This window comes from Gorilla gorilla, chromosome 6 (assembly GCF_029281585.2).
Source record: "Gorilla gorilla gorilla isolate KB3781 chromosome 6, NHGRI_mGorGor1-v2.1_pri, whole genome shotgun sequence".
NCBI lineage: Eukaryota > Metazoa > Chordata > Mammalia > Primates > Hominidae > Gorilla > Gorilla gorilla.
In genome coordinates, this window is record NC_073230.2 from 139,198,794 (window position 1) to 139,217,548 (window position 18,755).

The window sequence follows — 18,755 nt, forward strand, 5'->3', positions numbered from 1 at the left end:
TGCTGTTTGATAGCATTTTACCCAGAGTAGAGCTTCTTTCAAAATTGGAGTCAAGTCCTCTCAAACCCTGCCACTGCTTAATCAACTAAGTTTAAGTGATATTCTAAATCCTTTCTTGTCATTTCAACAGTGTTCACAGCATCTTCACTAGGAGTAGATTCTATCTCAAGAAACCACTTTCACTGAGCACAGTGACTCATGCCTGTAATCCCAGCACTTTGGGAGGCCAAGGCAGGAGGATCGCTGGAGCCCAGGAGTTGAAGACCAGCTTGGGCAACATAGTGAGACCTTTTCTCTACAAAAAATAAAAAAATTAACCAGGCATGGTGTTGCACGACTGTAGTCCCAGCTACTTGGGAGGCTGAGGTGGGAGAATGGCTGGAGCCCAGGAGGTTGAGGCTGCAGAAGCTGTGATCATGCCACTGCATTCCAGCCTGGGTGACAGAGTAAGACCCTGTCTCAAAAAAAAAAAAAAAAAAGAAAAAGAAAAAGAGGCCGGGCATGGTGGCTCACACCTGTAATCCCAGCACTTTGGGAGGCTGAGGCGGGTGGATCACGAGGTCAGGAGTTTGAGACCCAGCTTGGCCAACATGGTGAAACCCTGTCTCTACAAAAAATACAAAGAAAAAATTAGCTGGGCATGGTGGCAGGCGCCAGTAATCCCAGCTACTCAGGAGGCTGAGGCAGGAGAATCCCTTGAACCTGGGAAGGCGGGGGTTGCAATAAGCCAAGATCGCCCCACTGCACTCCAGCCTGGGCAATAAGAGTGAGACTCCGTTTCAAAAAAAATAAAAATAAAAAAAATTAAAAATCTGTTGTTTAGTGTAGCCACTTAGCTAGATCTTCTGGATAACTTGCTGTAGCTTCTGCATCAGCACTTGCTGCTTCACTTTGTACTTTTATGTTATGGAGATGGCTTCTTTCCTGAAACCTCTTGAACCAACCTCTGCTAGCTTCCAACATTTCTTCTGCAGCTTCCTTACCTCTCCCCACCTTTATAGAATCGAAGAGAGTCAGGGCCTTGCTCTGAATTAGGCTTTGGCCTAAAGGGAATGTTGTAGTTGATCTTCTGTCCAGACCACTTAAACTTTCTGCATATCAGCAATAAGGCTGTTTTGCTTCCTTATCATTCGTGTGTTCACTGGAGTAGTACTTTTAATTTCCATCAAGAACTTTTCCTTTGCATTCACAATTCGGCTAACTGTTGAAAGAGGCCTAGCTTTCACCTGCCTTTGCTTTCCACATGCCTTCCTCACTAAGCTTAGTCAATTCTAGCTTTTGATTTAAAGTTAGATACGGTAGACTCTTCCTTTCACTTCAATACTCAGAGGCCATTGTAAGGTTATTCACTGGCCTAATTTCAATCTTGTTGTGTCTCAGGGAATAGGGAGGCCTGAGGAGAGGGAAAAAGATGAGGGAATGGCTGATTGGTGCAGTCAAAACTCTCACAGCATTTATTAAGTTCACTGTCTTATATGGGCGTGGTTCATGGCACCTCAAAACAGTTACAATCGTAACATCAAAGATCGCTGATCAGTGCTGGCGTGGTGGCTCAGGCCTGTAATCCCAGCAATTTAGGAGGCCAAGGCGGGAGGATCACTTGAGGCTAGGAGTTCAAGACCAGCCTGGGCAATGTAGCAAGACCCTGTCTCTTAAAAAAAAAAAATTAGCTGGGCGTAGTGGCCTGTACATATAGTCCCAGCTACCTGGACATCTGAGGTGGGAGGATCACTTAAGCCCAGGAGTTCAAGGCTGCAGTGAGCCATGTTCATGCCACTGCACTCCAGCTAGGCAAGACAGCAAGACTCCAACTCAAAATAATAAATAAAGGCTAGGTGTGGTGCCTCACCCCTATAATCCCAGCACTTTGGGAGGCTGACATGGGTAGATTGCTTGAGCTCAGGAGTTCAAGACTAGCCTGGCCAACATAGCAAAACCCCATCTCTACAAAAAAATACAAAAGTTAGCCAGGCATGGTGGCACACACCTGTAGTCCCAGCTACTTGGGAAATTGAGGCAGGAGGATCACTTGAGTCCTGGAGGTCAAGGCTGCAGTAAGCCGTGATCATGTCACTGAACTCCAGCCTGGGTGACAGAGCGAGACCCTGCCTCTCAAACAAACAAACAAACAAAAAAAGAGTTTAAAAAAAAAAAAAAAGCCAGCTGGGCGTGGTGGCTCATGCCTGTAATCCCAGCACTTTGGGAGGCCAAGGCAGGTGGATCACCTGAGGTCAGGAGTTCGAGACCAGCCTGGCCAATGTGGTGAAACCCCGTCTCTACTAAAAATACAAAAATTAGCTGGGCGTGGTCGTGGGCACCTGTAATCCCAGCTACTAGGGAGGCTGAGGCAGGAGAATCACCTGAACCCGGGAGGTGGAGGTTGCAGTGAGCTGAGATCACGCCACTACACTCCAGCCCGGGAGACAGAGCAAGACTCTGTCTTAAAAAAAAAAAAAAAGCCACTGAAATAAGATAGGAGCACTATTTTGAGAGAGAGAAAGAGCATATGTATGAGTGAAGAGAATACGTGTGTACAGTGTGCATGTGTATGTTTGTGTGTGTGGTGGCAGGAACAATAGAGCTACAGGAGGAAGAACACCAAAGTTACCTGCAGGATATTGGTGTGTTTTGTTTTATCTGGTAGAGGATTAAAATGACAGAAACCATAATTGTAAATTTAGAAATCATTCTCCTGGCAAAAACAGAATGTCCCTTTAGTCCCTTTATTCTGAGTCCCCTTGGGTCTTTGCTAAGGCAAAGATGATACTTCATTTTTCTCTGCTTTGCTGCATGCTTGAACTGTCTTCAGCAGCAGTGGTATACTGGGTAGACTGTAGTTCATGGAACTCAATATTGTTATACACAGTATTTAGTGAATTCCATAAATATGTATTGAATACGTCATATATGCCTAGCAATGAACTATGTGATAGAGCCTATATAGTGGAATTAGATCTTTTTCTGCAGAACTTTGTAGTATAGGCTATGTATCCCTTATCTGAAATGCTTGGGACCAGAAGTGTTCCACATTTCAAAATTTTTTTTTGAATATTTGCATTGTACTTAGCATACCAAATCCAAAACTTTGAAATCCAACATGTTCCAGTGAGCATTTCCTTTAAGCATCATTGTTGGTGCGCAAAAAGTTTCGGATTTTGAATTAGATTTCAGATTTTCAGATTTGGCACGCTCAGCTACTAGTTAGATGTCAGTGGTTTGAGCTATCTTATGAGATCATTAAAGCAGATATGTGTGGCTTCTCAGATATTCTGGGTTTATGTGGGAACAAATTGCAGGTAGCCATTTGTGAACAGAACTTGTGCTTCTCCTTCCTCAGTTGTGCTGCATGGAAACAACCTGTTAGTGTTTGGAGGTACGGGCATCCCATTTGGAGAGAGCAACGGCAATGACGTCCATGTGTGTAATGTGAAGTATAAGAGATGGGCTTTGCTCAGCTGTCGGGGGAAGAAACCCAGTCGTATATATGGACAGGTACCAATCTGTGGCCAGTCATGGTGTATTTGTTCATATTTTTCTAGTCTGGGGATGGTGTTAGAATATTTGTAATTGTTACCATTTTATTTTAATGGAGAAGAGTTCTTTGTGGTTAGTACTTGATTGTTTAGTTCTGATATGAAATTATAATTTGCAAATCTGGTTACTTGCCGTGTTCTTTTCTCTTCCTTTCTTTTCTTTTTTTTTCACTTTCTGCTTCTAATTCAATTTAGGTCAGGATGTAGACCTGTATGGAAGTTCCTTTAAATGTTAGAACCCCACCTCCACCTCTACCCTCACCCCCCGTGAGAGATTGGGCTTCACTATGGTCTGGGTCCTGGTCATTTTTAGAGCGATTTTTGAGTAGATGAGAAAGCACTTGGTGAAGAAACTTTTACATGGATCTGAGCTAAAACCTACATTATGTAGAGATTAGTTTAGGTTCCAGCGCTTCAAACCTTAGGTCTGAAAAGTTATATCCAGAAAGATAGGGAGCAACCCACCATACATCAGAGACTCTTTGAGAGTTTAAGCTTAAAACAACCAAGCTTTGACTTCTTTCTTGACTCGCTGGCATTAGTACTGATAAACAGCTTCTGAGCTTAACTTCAAAGGAGCACATACTGGATAACTTTGTTGCTTCCACAGGAGGCATTTAAACTTAAGAAGTGGCCATAACAATAGCTGAAACTTTCATTGAAAAGGGTCCAGTGGAAAACATCAGGTTCCTTGAACTGCTAACTAGGGTTTCTACTTAGCAGATTGTGGTGGCTTATTTTCATATGTGCTGCTTCTTGAGAGCATTTTTCTTCAGACTGCTTATAAAGAGAAGCAGCTTTCAATGGAAATGCTTATGCCCATGGGCTAGAAATTATTTGATCAGCCAGGACCCTTAAGAATCATCTTGGCAGGTAGGACTTGCTTTCCAGTTGAGTAAAGCTTCACCTTTCTAAAGGTGTTTTCCAGGTTCTTAAAATAATCTCTGGGTTCTCTAAAATCTTTATTCTTTTAAGAGTCTGATACATTAAAAGATGAAAATACAAGAGAATTTCATAAAACCTGATTTGGAGGTATCTGGTAAGTTTACATTCTTTAATCAAGTGTTAACAAGTCGGTCTTATTCACCTTTCCTTCTTATCCAGGCTATGGCCATCATCAATGGCTCCCTTTATGTCTTTGGAGGTACAACTGGCTATATTTACAGCACAGACCTGCACAAGTTAGATCTCAATACCAGAGAGTGGACACAACTGAAACCAAACAACCTATCCTGTGATCTACCAGAAGAGAGGTGAGGTTCTAGGATTCAAGCATATTTATTCTTTCGTGCTAACATTTGACCTCTTTCAGAGTGTTGGCAATATGAAGAAAACCCTTTGGCCCCAGTTAGAATAACTAACTGGCTGTTGGATGTTAGATCTCAGGTAAATAGTAAAGAAAGGTCTATAGTAAAAAAAAGTTCTTCTGGTGAGGAAATAATATTTCCTTCTAAACTATAGAATTTTTTGCATGTCATTTCCTCTTATACTTTAGTCTCTCTGCATTAGGAAGATAGTAACACTTTGAAGAAGAAACCAGTGGTAACAACTATAACCAAATTTCATATTACAGGCAAAACAGTTACCGTCCAGTTACTTTTCGATTTCCCTTTTTTTTAAGAAAGGGTCTCACTCTGTCACCTAGGCTGGAGTACAGTGACATAATCATGGCTCACTGCAATCTTGACCTCCTGGGCTCAAGGCATTCTCCCATCTCAGCCCTCCGCCCAAGTAGCTGGGAGTACAGGCATGTGCCACCACGTCTGGCTAATTTTTTGTACAGATGAGGCCGCACCATGTTGCCCAGGCTGCTTCTCAAACTCCTAGGCTCAAGTGATCTGCCTGCCCTTGGCTTCCCAGAGTGTTGGAATTACAGGTGTGAGCCACCAAGCTAAGCCTGATTTCCCTTCTTAACTTGCATATTAGAATTCTTTGGCTCATTCTCTCACAGACATATCTTCAGTACAGGGCACAGGGCCATCCCCACAGTGATGCCCAGTGAATGTTGATTGGATAGATGGAAGGAAGCTTGTATGGATGGATGGGTGATGAATGATGGATGGATGTATGGATGGATGTATGGATGTATGGATGGATGTATGGAAAGGTCATTCATTTTAAGTGCTGTGTTAAACACTCAAACATCACGTTTCTCTCTAGTTGCCTTCTAGTAGCAGATCTATATCTTTCACTTTTCTTTCCTAATAGCAGTTGCCTCTTCATAGAATTAAACTCACTGTGGCTGGGCGCAGCCTGTAACCCCAGCACTTTGGGAGGCTGAGGCAGGCGGATCACGAGGTCAGGAGTTCGAGACCAGCCTGGCCAACATGGTGAAACCCTGTCTCTACTAAAAATACAAAAAAAGTTAGCTGGGTGTGGTGGTGGGCACCTGTAATCCCAGCTACTCGGGAGGCTGAGGCAGGAGAATTGCTTGAACCCGGGAGGCAGAGGTTGCAGTGAGCTGAGATCACGCCATTGCACTCCAGCCTGGGTGACAGAGCAAGACTCCGTCTCAAAAAAAAAAAAAAAAAAAGAATTAAACTCACTGAAATACTTGAAGAGATTTTTTTTCCCCTCCAGTTTGAAAGCAAAGACAGTAAACCATTTTTTATTAACTCTATTTAGATGAATCCAGTGCCTCTTTGTTGCCTCTTTAAACAAAATAGCATATAGGTGCTAAGGAAGAATTTATCTTAATTGTAGACTGTTAGTGGACTGATCATTGTAAAACTACCATAAGAGGACTTGGGAGTTGGCCTCTTACTGGAATGATTTTGATGTAGTTGATTTTATCAGCCACAAGGCCTTCAGGTAAAGAAGGAAATAGATTAAGTTTTCAAAGCATTTTCACGTGGTTGCTTTCTTTAAGTCATTTTATGGACATATCATAAATTATTTTAGCTTTTAGCTAGACTGCCTGGATGAAAGTTCTGAGGTGTTTTATGTTATATCCACAGTTCTGTGTAGCATAATTTTCTGCTAAATAAGTATCTTAATTTGCAAACTCATAGTCTAAGGTCTCTAAATGTAGGCAGATCACTTTTTAAAACTATGTAATAATTTCCCCTTTATACAAAGTTATCACAAAAGATTATAGAAAAATCTACAAAATACAAATTAGCAAAATGAAGAAAATAAAAATCCAAGTCTAAACTCAAAGATAACCAGGTTTAATGTTTTGGATTATATCCTAATAGCCATTTTCTGTACATATTTATGTATCTATAAATTTTTAATGCAATTGATTAAAAAATAATGACACAAAAAAGTTCTCAATACATTAACCACCATCTAGTGCCTAGTCTGTTACTGGTTGTATACTAATCCATTTTATGTATATTCTGTAAGTCATATAACCAATTCACTATTGTTAAACACTTAGGTTATTTCCAATAATTTATTGTTATAAATAATGATGTAATAAAAAACCTTATAGCTAAATCTTAGGTCATTTTTCACTTAATTATAAATGAATTTTATTGTAAATTTTCAGATACCGACATGAAATTGCACATGACGGGCAGAGGATTTACATCTTGGGAGGTGGTACTTCCTGGACAGCATATTCCTTAAACAAGGTATATTTTTTTAAAAAGAAAAAAAGGGAGAGGGAGAAGGATAGAAAGAGGCTTGTGTCAACCACGCAAGATAATTCTGTTACTTTGGATATTTTAATTTTTGAGCACATTCCTCATTAACACCTATTTTGTGTTGGATGCACTTTATAAGGTCGAACCCTGTGCCCCAAAATGCTTTCAGTTGACAGGTGTTATTTATCACACACTGAAAATACTTTATAAAAATTATCCCCTTATGCTGGAAAAGGAAAGTGACTAAAAGGTAGGCATAGTAGCTTGAATGGAGCAACTAATTAGAATTGGAACCAGCATTATCAGAATGTCACATCCGCATCATCATCACTGCTGTGTATCTAAAAAGAACAGGCTTGTTTAGGGTTGCACGTCATGAACTTGAGAAAGCTGAGCTCTAAAGGGCTGTTATTCATCCATCCCTGTGGCATTTCTAAAATGTCATAGTCACACATCCCAGGGGAACCTAGATTAGGCTGTAGAGCTCCTGGGCTGCTTAGAACCTTAATGGTCTTTTTCAAGTTTTGTCAAAACTGAATTCCCACATTCCCTTACAAACACTTGCTTTTTTCTGTTATAAAAATGATACATGCCCCTTGTAGAAAATGTGGAAGTTGCAGAACAACATATAGAAGAAAATCAAGCATCACATGCACTGCAGCTTCTCATTCCAACCTTTTTCTTCGTTTTTTTCTGTGAATTTTAAAAAGTGGGCTGGGTGCGGTAGCTCATGCCTGTAATCCCAGCCCTTTGGGAGGCCGAGGCGGGCGGATCACCTGAGGTTGGGAGTTCGAGACCAGCCTGGCCAACATGGTGAAACCCCATCTCTATTAAAAACACAAAAAATTAGCTGGGCGTGTTGGCGGGCACCTGTAGTCTCAGCTACTCGGGAGGCTGAGGCAGGAGAATTGCTTGAACCTGGGAGGTAGAGGCTGCAGTGAGCCAAGATCGTGTCACTACACTCCAGCCTGGGTGACAGAGTAAGACTCCATCTCAAAAAATATATAAAATAAAATAAAAATTGAAATCATATATGTGTTTAATTTTCAACTGCCTTATTTAATGTTTCCCCTTGTATTTGGAAAGATCAGAAAAAAAGCAAAAGAAAAGAAAGACTTTTCAACTAAGAATATATGTTTACGCAGGCTGCTGCTGTTAAAAGTCCAGTTTTCTGTATGGAAAATCACTGTAACTTCTGCTCAGTTTTGCTGTGAACTGAAAACTGCTTTAAAAAACAAAGTCTATTTTTAAAAAAATCCTTTTTCAGGCTAGCTAAAATTACAATTATTTATGTATGTGTATATGTTCTTTTTTTTTCTCCAAGATCCATGCATACAACCTTGAAACGAATGCCTGGGAGGAAATTGCAACAAAACCCCATGAAAAAATAGGTATATTTAAAGTATTGATTAATTTATCTTTAACAAACATGTATTATACTTTTACTCATTTTGGAAAGAAAAAGTAATTTTACTGAGTTATATGGCAAGTTAAATACCTGTTGGGCTGGGCGCATTGTCTCACGCCTATAATCTCAGCACTTTGGGAGGCCAAGGCTTGAGCCCAGGAGTTTGAGACCAGCCCAAGCAACATGGTGAGACCCTGTCTCTACAAAAAATACAAAAAAATTTGCTGGGCCTGGTGGTGTACACCTGTAGTCCCAGCTACTCTGGAGGCTGAGGTGGGAGAATCACCTGAGCTTGGGAAATAGAGGCTGTAGTTAGCCATGATTGAGCCACTACTCTCCAGCCTGGGCATCAAAATGAGACCCTATCTCAAAAAGAAAGAAAAATCTGTTGAACTGGTATTAGAAAATACTTGTATTCCTTAGCCCAATTATAATTTTTCCTTAGGGCTGGGCGTGGTGGCTCATGCCTATAATCCCAGCACTTTGGGAGGCCGAGGTGGGTGGATCCTTTGAGGTCAGGAGTTCGAGACGAGCCTGGCCAACATGGTGAAACCCCATCTCTACTAAAAATGTAAAAATTAGCTGGGCGTGGTGGCATGTACCTGTCATCCCAGCTACTTGGGAGGCTGAGGCAGGAGAATTGTTTGAACCTGGGAGGCAGAGATTGCAGTGAGCCAAGATCACGCCACGGCACTCCAACCTGGGAGACAGAGCAAGACTCTGTCAAAAAAATAAATAAATAAAAAACAAAAACAAAAACTAACAAAAAAACACAGTAATTCTCCTTAGCAATTGAGCAAAGAGACTTTTAATCCTCTTTGTTGAATTCTTTGGCAGAAGTTGGGAAATATGGGTGATATAAGAAATTGGAGCCTAAATAAAGATCTACCGGCTGGGTATGGTGCCTCATGCCTATAATCCCAGCACTTTGGGAGGCTGAGCCCAGGAGTTCAAGACCAGCCTGTGCAACATGGTGAAACCCTGTCTCCACTAAAAATACAAAAAATTAGCTGGGTGTGGTGGTGTGCACCTGTAGTCCCAGTTACTGAGGAGGCTGAAGTGGGAGGATCATTTGAGCCCAGGAGGCGGAGGCTGCAGTGAGCCAAGATTGCACTGCTGCATTCCGGCCTGGGCAACAGAGTGAGACCCTGTCTCTAAATTAAATAAATAATAAAGATCTACCTATCTCCTTGTGGGTAAAAGGGCTTGGGAAAGCCACTAGCAACTCCTGTCCTTTCCCTCTTTGTTTCCTGCACCTTAGCATTGTACTGTTATGATGAGACTCCTGATGGCTTTTGAAATAAGGAGGGAGTAGAAGGACTAGTCAATGTTTGCTTAACATGTAACAAAGGGATTGTTTTGAGTTACACATAGTGTGTCTTTCACTGTGTTATATCAGTGTGGTTCCCAGTCTTTCTGTAAGTAATGGAACTTCTGTGTTTGTGTGTTTGGCAGGCTTTCCTGCAGCCCGAAGGTGTCACAGTTGTGTTCAAATAAAAAATGGTAAGGATTCTAAATAACATTTTGCTTCCATTTCTGTAATTGTATCTTCTGAAAATGTCTTATTTCCTAAGATAGCCCCCTCAAAAGAGGCTCATAACTTTGAGAAAAGTCTATTTCTTGTAAACTTAAAGGGAAATTCATAGTTATGCCTCTGTCAGCCGTTTTCATAATGTAAACTAGTATGGTGTTTGGTGTTATTAGAGAACTCAAAAAATGGTGATAAATAAGCTTTTATTGTAGCACTTGATCTTTCAGCATCCCACACCTCAACAGATGTCTGTGGTTATGGTGGCTAATACTAATAATCTTGACTGTTTATACTGTAGAGACCTCAGCGAACATTGTATTAAAATTGTAGTAACTCCTTCAGAGTGTTATTTCATAAAGTCGATTCTGTTCTCTCTCTGATGCCAAATGGAACTCTTCACTCATTCTTTGGCCATATTACAACAAAGGCATTGTATGGCTTCAGAAAGCAGCTGTAGCTACTTTAACTAAATGTGATAAGTGACTCCTCTCTGGATAACCTTCCTGTCTTTTAATTTACAACTTATTTCATCGTTTGATATAGCTCTTAAATTTTTTCTGGGAGGAAAGCATGTATAAATGAGTTAGATAGCCTGTATGCTTTTAGCAACTTAGTTCAGATACAACTAGGATTATTCTGCCATCTCTAGTTCAGAGGGATTTTTCATTGTGCTCCTGCTTTCTGGATAAGATTTATAGATAATGACATTGCTCACATTTCTCTCTGTGAGAATGGAACTGTACTTTAAGCTTTCCTTGAATCCTAGCCAAAAAAGTTTCCAGTGCATTTTATAGCTTAAGTATTGGCTTAAACTTGGTCTAGACCTGAGTTAAGAAATTTATTCATTTAATTCTTTGAGGCCAAGCACCATACAAATAGAATTCAACCTTAGTTCTAGGCATTTCGTTTGAAGGTTCACATAGCCTTTGTTACAAGTTGTCTAATTAGTTATAACTAACTGATTTTACCAGAAAACCCACACCTTTCATTTTGGGAAAATTATTCCTAATAACTGTACAGATCAAACAGAGCTTCAGTTTGTCCTCTTCTCGCTGAAGAAAGCTTGGAAGAGCCTCTCTTGTGTTCCTAAACTGAACATTGCAGTGAAGTGAACGTTCCTCCTCAGGTTAAATGTCTACATAGAGACTTTAGTCTCTACGAGCAGATAAATATATATTCTTTCCGGGACATTATTTAAAGAAGAGTTTGCAAACTGGTGGCCTGCAAATGTGTTTTGTTTGGCTCATATGTGTATTAAAATTTTTTCTGAGGCCAGGCATGGTGGCTCATGCCTGTAATCCTAGCACTTTGGGAGGCTGAGGCAGGAGGGTCACTTGAGCCCAGGAGTTCAAGACCAGCCTGGGTAATATAGTGAGACCTTGTCTCTTAAAAAAAAAAAAAAAAAAAAAAAAAACTAGCCAAAACTTAAAAATCAAAATGTTTCATTTTTAAAAACATAACCAGATTTCCAACTTGCCTTGAAAAAAATGGACGATCTGGCAATTGCCAGCCTTAAGTCTGTTATAGGACCAAACAGCTGGGGCTGCATAGCTGTCGCCTCTTTTAGAGCATGAGCATTTCTGTCTGTTTTCCTGAGACTTCTGTTTGTTTATCTTCCCTAGACCCCCTTGCTCATTTACTTTCTGTGCCTGGAATCTGTAGGTATGTGTTTGAATTTGGAAACTTTGACATGAAGGCTCCTTAGAGGCTTGCATTCTTAGTCCCAGTGAAGACCCTGACATAGCATCTCAGTTCTGTTGAGGGACAAGACAACAGCATGAGAGGCTGCACAGCAGAAGTCGTCTGTGTCATGGGGCAATCCACTTCACTGGCCGCATGTCAGCTGGCTGTGTGACCTACTCTAAAACACTCCATAGCTTTGGCTCTTTTCCTTTGTGTGATCTTGGCTTTCTCTTTTCTTCACAGATGTATTTATTTGTGGGGGCTATAATGGAGAGGTGATCCTGGGAGATATCTGGAAGTTGAATCTGCAGACTTTCCAATGGGTGAAGCTCCCAGCTACCATGCCAGAGCCAGTTTATTTTCACTGTGCAGCTGTTACACCAGTAAGTTTTTATTTTCATATCTTCCTTATGTAGTTACAGATGATAAGGAAATCTTTTTAGAGATATTAGCAAGAAAAAAAGCCAGATATAGGCAAACCTTAGATGATTAATAACATATTTTTAAAACTTCCTTCCAAAGCTAGGCCCTCCTCTAAGAAAAGAGGAGAAAAATCATCACACCCAAATTTGAGAGAATAACATAAATCTAAGAGAAATGCTACCTGTGGCATTCCGGCCCTGACCGTGATGTCAAAGGTGTTTCCTGGGAGGGCGGAATAGTTTTACCCCCTTGATACCATATTATTGAAGATCCTGCTCATTTCTTGAAGGCAAAGGCCTTTATTTTCATCTTTGTATTCCCAGTATTTGGCATCTTGGATACTTAATATAGGTTTAGTTTAATGTTAGTTAATAGTGAAATTGTTTGTTGTTGAAGTAAAAAAAATTCATATATATAGGCCGGGCGCGGTGGCTCATGCCTGTAATCCCAGCACTTTGGGAGGCCAAGGTGGGCGGATCACGAGGTCAGGAGATCGAGACCATCCTGGCTAACACGGGTGAAACTCCATCTCTACTAAAAATACAAAAAAATATTAGCCAGACGTGGTGGCGGGTGCCTGTATTCCCAGCTACTCTGGAGGCTGAAGCAGGAGAATGGCGTGAACCCGGGAGGCGGAGAGCTTGCAGTGAGCTGAAATTGCACCACTGCACTCCAGCCTGGGCGACAGAGTGAGACTCTCTCAAAAAAAAAAAAAAAAATTCATATATATATATATAGTTTTTCCCTTAGTAATTCATTAATTATTTAAACTCTCTTGATCTCCACATGATATTGGGATCAGTGAGGAATTCTTGTTTCATTTCATTTTGATTCCATCTACTATGCTTTTTCCCCACTGAGTCTTCAGCCTTGTATGTTTCTCTCCCGTTTGAATTTGTCCTCTTTTGACTACTCATAGGCTGGTTGCATGTACATTCATGGAGGAGTGGTGAACATCCATGAAAACAAACGGACTGGGTCATTGTTTAAGATCTGGCTGGTGGTACCTAGCCTGCTGGAACTGGCATGGGAGAAGCTGCTTGCGGCCTTCCCTAACCTTGCAAACCTCTCCCGAACACAACTTCTGCACCTTGGACTCACACAGGGACTCATCGAACGCTTGAAATGAGGATTTCTGGACTGTTCATTGATACTGGAAATGTTAATTTAAAGAGACTCCTTTATTTATGGGCAGTGTAGAATGTGCTACAAAGAGGATTGGTTACCCTGATCAAGGCCTTATTTAGAAAATACATCAGATGCCTTTCTGTAAATTGGTTTTTCAGTTTATGGACATCTCACTTTCCCACGTGCTTCCTTCTTTGCTTCTGTTCCTCCTGACCCATTACATGCACATGTACTCACATACTCCCTCTTCCTTCTCGATGGAGTTAAGGGAAAGCCTGAAAGTACCTTAATAATGTTATTAATCAAGACAGATTCCTTTTTAAAGGAATTCTGAACAGTTCCATGTCATACAATATTCTAGAAATTAAAACATCATCAACATAAAAATGAAATTAAAAAATTTTTACATCTAGCAACAGCAACAACCACAAATTTAGGGGAAGCTGAGAAGGCTAACCTTGGGAATCTTGCAGGTTATACTTAAACCTAGATGTTTAACTTAGTGTTTTCAAGATGTGTCTAACTGAGTAGTAGCTGGGTCTGATGGCAGCAGTGGTTGCCATCTTGTTGCACAGATAACTCAAACCTACCCTTTGGCTTTGAAGGAAGGTTAAGCAGCCCAGCAACTCTTGGTTAGTAATTTCTTTCTCATCCTCATGGTGCCAGCAGTGGTTAGAGTTGGCTTGTCAAAAGACTTACGTGTGTGTCGTGGTCGTGCTCTTTGTTGTTGCTCTTAGAAATTATGGCACCAAGAATGTTTCAAACGGAAAAACTTGTGGTGGCCAAAGTTCTCCATTCTGGCAGTTTTGAAACTCTCTTATGCTTATTAATGGTTTTAAATATCTCTTTGACTTCTTCATGGGGAATTGTAATCCCTAAGTATGTGGTGTAAATGCCGTGTAACATGAACACAAGCTCCTGAGGGAGGCCAGAGAAGAGCCAGGCAGAGAAAACCTGCATCCTCTGGGCTTGTTAACTTGGCTTCCACTCGGGCTGTGGTCTTTGGCTATCATCTTGGCCATTTCCTTTTGAGAACTTGTTTCTTTTCTAATCTCTGGGCCAGGTACCTGCCATTTTCTCAGGCAGTTGGTCCTTGATTTTTCCCTTAGCTTGTTGCCTTCTTTTCCGTCTGCTTTAATGTGCATGGTGCTGTGAATAATTGTCTAGTAATTGGATACAAGGTCTTGGGGGTAAAGCCACAGGTCATCCTTCCTGAAGAACCAAGTATCATTTAAAAACTAGCATGAGGAAGGAATGAAACTGAGTAGCATTCATTTTGTGTGTGTGAAATTTTAGTTCTGGTTTGTTTGATTTGTTTTTTTTTTAATTCTAAAAAGAATGACATACATTTTCACTCGCTTTGCCATCTGGCTGCTAGGGGAGCTGAGCAAGAGGCTCACCATGCGCATGTGTAAGCCGCAGGTGTACTCAAGGTGCTGAAGGCGTGCAAGGGGCAGCGCTGGTCCTCCCGGGGCCACCTCACAGCAGGAGACTCGCATGGGAGAGTTGGAACACATCTTTCCTTTAAGTGCCTCTTTTTTCACCTAGCTTTTAAAGTTATTCTTTTTCCTTCATCTCAGAAGGGATCTCTTTAGCTTATGTGTGGATTTAAAATGACCTTTGAGCTACGGTTAAAAAGCTACCATCTGGTGTTCAGTTCTGGGAAAGAGAAAACCGCAGCCTCCAGACGTGCTCCTGATTTCTAGGCCTTATCATACCATCCCCTCTGTGATGGGTTGAGTTCATGGAGCCTGTATTCTGGGAAGTCTTATAATAACCACGCACCTGTGAACTTGGGTCCTTTCTGGGGAGTGAGGAATGTGGGAGAGAGGCAGAAAAAGGAGCAGCTCCTCTAGGGGCCCATCCTCCCACGTCTTGCCATTACCAGTTTGTGTAGCACTTAACCTCCTGCCGCCACTGCCAGGCTTGCTCCTCCATTCTCTCCCAGAGCAAGTCGGTCTGAGCAGCTCCATTAGTCCAAAACAGAGCTTTGCTGCATGACTTCAGCCTGGCCTCTGGATATTTGGTGGAAATATATTCTAAATTGAACAAGCCAGGCTGTCCAGGGTGGCAAGAGGATTTTTGACCTGGATTTATACAGGGACCAAAGACTGAATGCTCAGCCTCTGTGCTTAGACTTTCATGGTCCTTAGGATAGAAGTGAGTCTCTAGCCCTGCTACACCAGAGAACTGAAGAGAGATGTGGTCTGGTTCCATCCATACTTGCTGGCATCCTTTGTTAAGCCTTCTGAGGGCAGTCTTCCTTGTGGTAGACCTTGGAGGCCTGACATCGAAGACCTGTGTGTTTTATTTTCATAAAAGTATATATCCTTGGTCTAAAGTGTCTTCTTTTAATATAACACTAGTAAAAATGACATGGTATGACCAGCATTGAGTGCTATAGAACCACACATGTGTACATGTTCTGGATGCCAAATGAGACTGTGTGTAAATGACTAAGTGTAGATAACTAGAAATTAGATAGGGGTCATCAGGCGTTTCGGTATACCTATAACCAGCACTCGGAATTCCTGACACTGTTTACTTGATTTAGGAAAGTTTATGCCTGCTGCTTCTCTGCCTCTTTGAGGTACTCCCAGCCGTCTTACTACAGTCCTGTAAATTTAAGTGCAATATATAAAAACATATGGATATATACAGATTATATATAGGGTGTAACTATAAAGCAGGTAGACTACTTTTTTGCATCTTGGGGAAGCGAGCTCATTACTTTAGGGTCAAATTATGCCAAGAATTTTAGATGTGATCAGCTGGCTTAAGCCAACTCATGATAAAGCTGGATTTTCAAGTCCATGTTTTCTTACTCCAACTCTTAGAGACTCATTGTTCCTTAGGTTTGTTAGAGTTGAGATTTTTTTTCTCCCTGTCATCTTTGTACTCTCTCATGTTTTCATGTCTTACATTTTGTTGCCGGAGAACAAGGAAGTCCATCTGTAAGGAGTTTCCTAAACGGAGAATTAAAACCTAGTATTTAACACTATCCATTCTCCTATGTATATACTAATTTATCTGGGAATGTAATACTTTATTAAATGAAGAAAATGATGCTTTCTTCATTTAATATTTTCCACATCCTGGAAAAACTATAAACTGACACAGAATAGATTGAAATCTTAACTGGGGCTAAACAAAACCCTTTCCATTGGCAGAATCTCCTTTTTTCAGGGCCATAATGACATGATGTAAAAATTTGCTTTAAACCATTCATGCCCTTAAATAGCTAGATTTTAAAGCATAATAAGCATATTAACATTTTTAAGCAAAAGATACGTTAACAGTGACCTTTGGTTATCCACAGTAGCAAGAGTAAAGCACAGATCATTGAAATCCATAGATAATCAGTGAATCAACTTTTCTACCAAACAATAGATTCATTTACATTTCTTTTTCCTCCCTATCCTTTCCTGTAAGCACCTGTTTTTCCATGGAATGAGGTTAATGAGTAGGTAGAAAAGGAAAAGGAACAATCAGTAGGAGCTGACAACCAGTGACCATATAAGCAGTTGATTCCCTGTAATTAGGCTGAACAATTAGAGTTGAATGCTGAAATTAGGAACCACAGGTGGTAATCCTGAGTAGATGTAACTCTTCAGCGTCATCTCCTGCCCTGAGCTCCAGGCCATCTCTCCTCTAACCACCAAAGAACTCTTAGTACCTACGGGAAGGAAAAGCTGTGTGTGACACAGAGGAAACTCCATTATTTGAACACATTTCTTTGGCTCTTGACAAATACTTGCTTTTCCTCTAATCTTGCAAGAGCTATGGCTCTTCTATTTTCCAGTCACACAGCTTGGCATGTAGGAAAGTTTGAATGATCCTCTAAGACTGTGTTGGTCTTCGTATTCTGTAAAACCCATTTTTTTTTTTTTGTGGTCTTACAGATGTTTAGAAAGTGGCACAGGTTACTGAATTGTCTACCTGCCAGCATTCTGATATAGCACAAAAAGCTATTTTCCTTTATTTTTTGTATTATTTTTTATTTTTCTGGCATTGAGCTCTAGGGTGGATGAGGGTTTATGGTCCTCCGATCATAAGCTCCATTCTAAAAACTGGTCACTGTTAGCTGAAATTGCTTTGGTTCCCCAAATGCCTTGGAACTCCAGACGCACCCGCAGGGCCTGAGGTAGGCTTCATAGAGTTCTAGGACTTCCGTGTGCGTTGCCACCAGATCCTGCCCAGCAATGGCCTTTCCCTTCTAAGGTCATTAGATTCAGCCAAAAGCGACCTCTTCTCTAGTCTGGTGTTATGAACAGAAGTTCTGAGTTGTGCTACAAAAGTAGTTCCATCTTTTTGGTGTAATTTTCATGTTTTTAATTTAAAAAAAAACAACAACTTTTTATAAGTTTTTTAAGGGCCCTGCTTAGTCAGTGTACAGGGTGGAGTCAGAGGCAGTTTTCAGAAAAAAAAAAAAACAAAAAAAAAAACAAAAAACAATTTCACCAAGCGGTAGTGATTGTTGTTTTACTAGTTATACATTTAGAATATAAAGGAGGCATCAGAAAACACACTCTCTAAAGCCACTTCCTTGTGCACAGAGTCTGCACAGGGAGAGCACAGGCATCTCCCTGGAAAAGCACCTGCCAATGACGAATTTCCTGGAAGAACCTAGGCAAGAAAGGAAGCCTCTTTCTGAGACACAGTCTCTGAGAGGTGAGCCTAGCTTTGCTCTTCCTACAGGGTATGCTTGGGCCATACACAATGCTCGCCTTACTTTAAAGCTATTTTGCCACAGTCCTGTTAAATAGTGTGGACGTCCTTTTGCAGTCTGGTGTGCATGCCATATGATCAGGACAGCTTTTCCACTTTACTCGGTTTCCTACAAGCAAGTAGGAAATACAGTGAATTTACCCTAAAATGTCCAATCTGTATTTATGTACCTTGTCAGTGTTTTGCTGTTGGTTTTCTAAAACAATCTGATCAATAAATCTTATCCAAATCAATTTGGTTCAAGTTCACCTTGATTGTCTAATGGTAATTTGTGTGTACGTGAGCGCACCTATATGACAGAAGCGTCAGTCCTACCCACCTCCACCACCCCCACCAGGCTCAGCTTTTCTCTGTAATATCTGTGAGTCATCTGCCTTCCACCCCCACTCCACTGTGGGTTCTTTATCTGCTCACTATCTGGAACTCCTGGACACACAAGAGTTCCCTCACCAGCACACTGCTCCCTCCACAAAGACATCAGCAAGGGAGCAACTGTCGGGCAGCCCACACTCCCTCTCACCGCCCCACCCCATGTTCCCCAAACCACTGCTAGACAAGTTTGTATAGGTATATCAAGACTTTTCTGAAGGGTTGGAAGAGCTACAGAGAATTCAAAGGGAAAATGTGAACCTGTATATATAGTCATATGACTGTCTTTATGATCTGAGGGAAGAGCCCCAGGAGCTGCTGAGCCCTGTGCAGGGGTCCTCTGGGGGTGAAACTACACTTCC

The 18,755-nt window shown here is 41.1% G+C and overlaps 1 protein-coding gene across 2 annotated transcripts in view; it reads left to right on the top strand.

The window, feature by feature from the left end:
- Window positions 1-18,272, top strand: part of KLHDC10 (kelch domain containing 10) — a 65,014-nt gene extending 46,742 nt beyond the window's left edge. For both annotated transcript variants that reach the window (XM_004046211.5, XM_019031607.3), the window contains 7 exons: window positions 3,338-3,492; window positions 4,638-4,786; window positions 7,027-7,111; window positions 8,448-8,514; window positions 9,987-10,034; window positions 11,989-12,128; window positions 13,088-18,272. In XM_004046211.5, the coding sequence (XP_004046259.1) occupies window positions 3,338-3,492; window positions 4,638-4,786; window positions 7,027-7,111; window positions 8,448-8,514; window positions 9,987-10,034; window positions 11,989-12,128; window positions 13,088-13,297 (854 nt within the window). In that variant the 3' untranslated portion in view covers window positions 13,298-18,272. The remainder of the gene's footprint in view (window positions 1-3,337; window positions 3,493-4,637; window positions 4,787-7,026; window positions 7,112-8,447; window positions 8,515-9,986; window positions 10,035-11,988; window positions 12,129-13,087) is intronic.
- The last annotated feature ends 483 nt before the right edge of the window (window positions 18,273-18,755 follow it).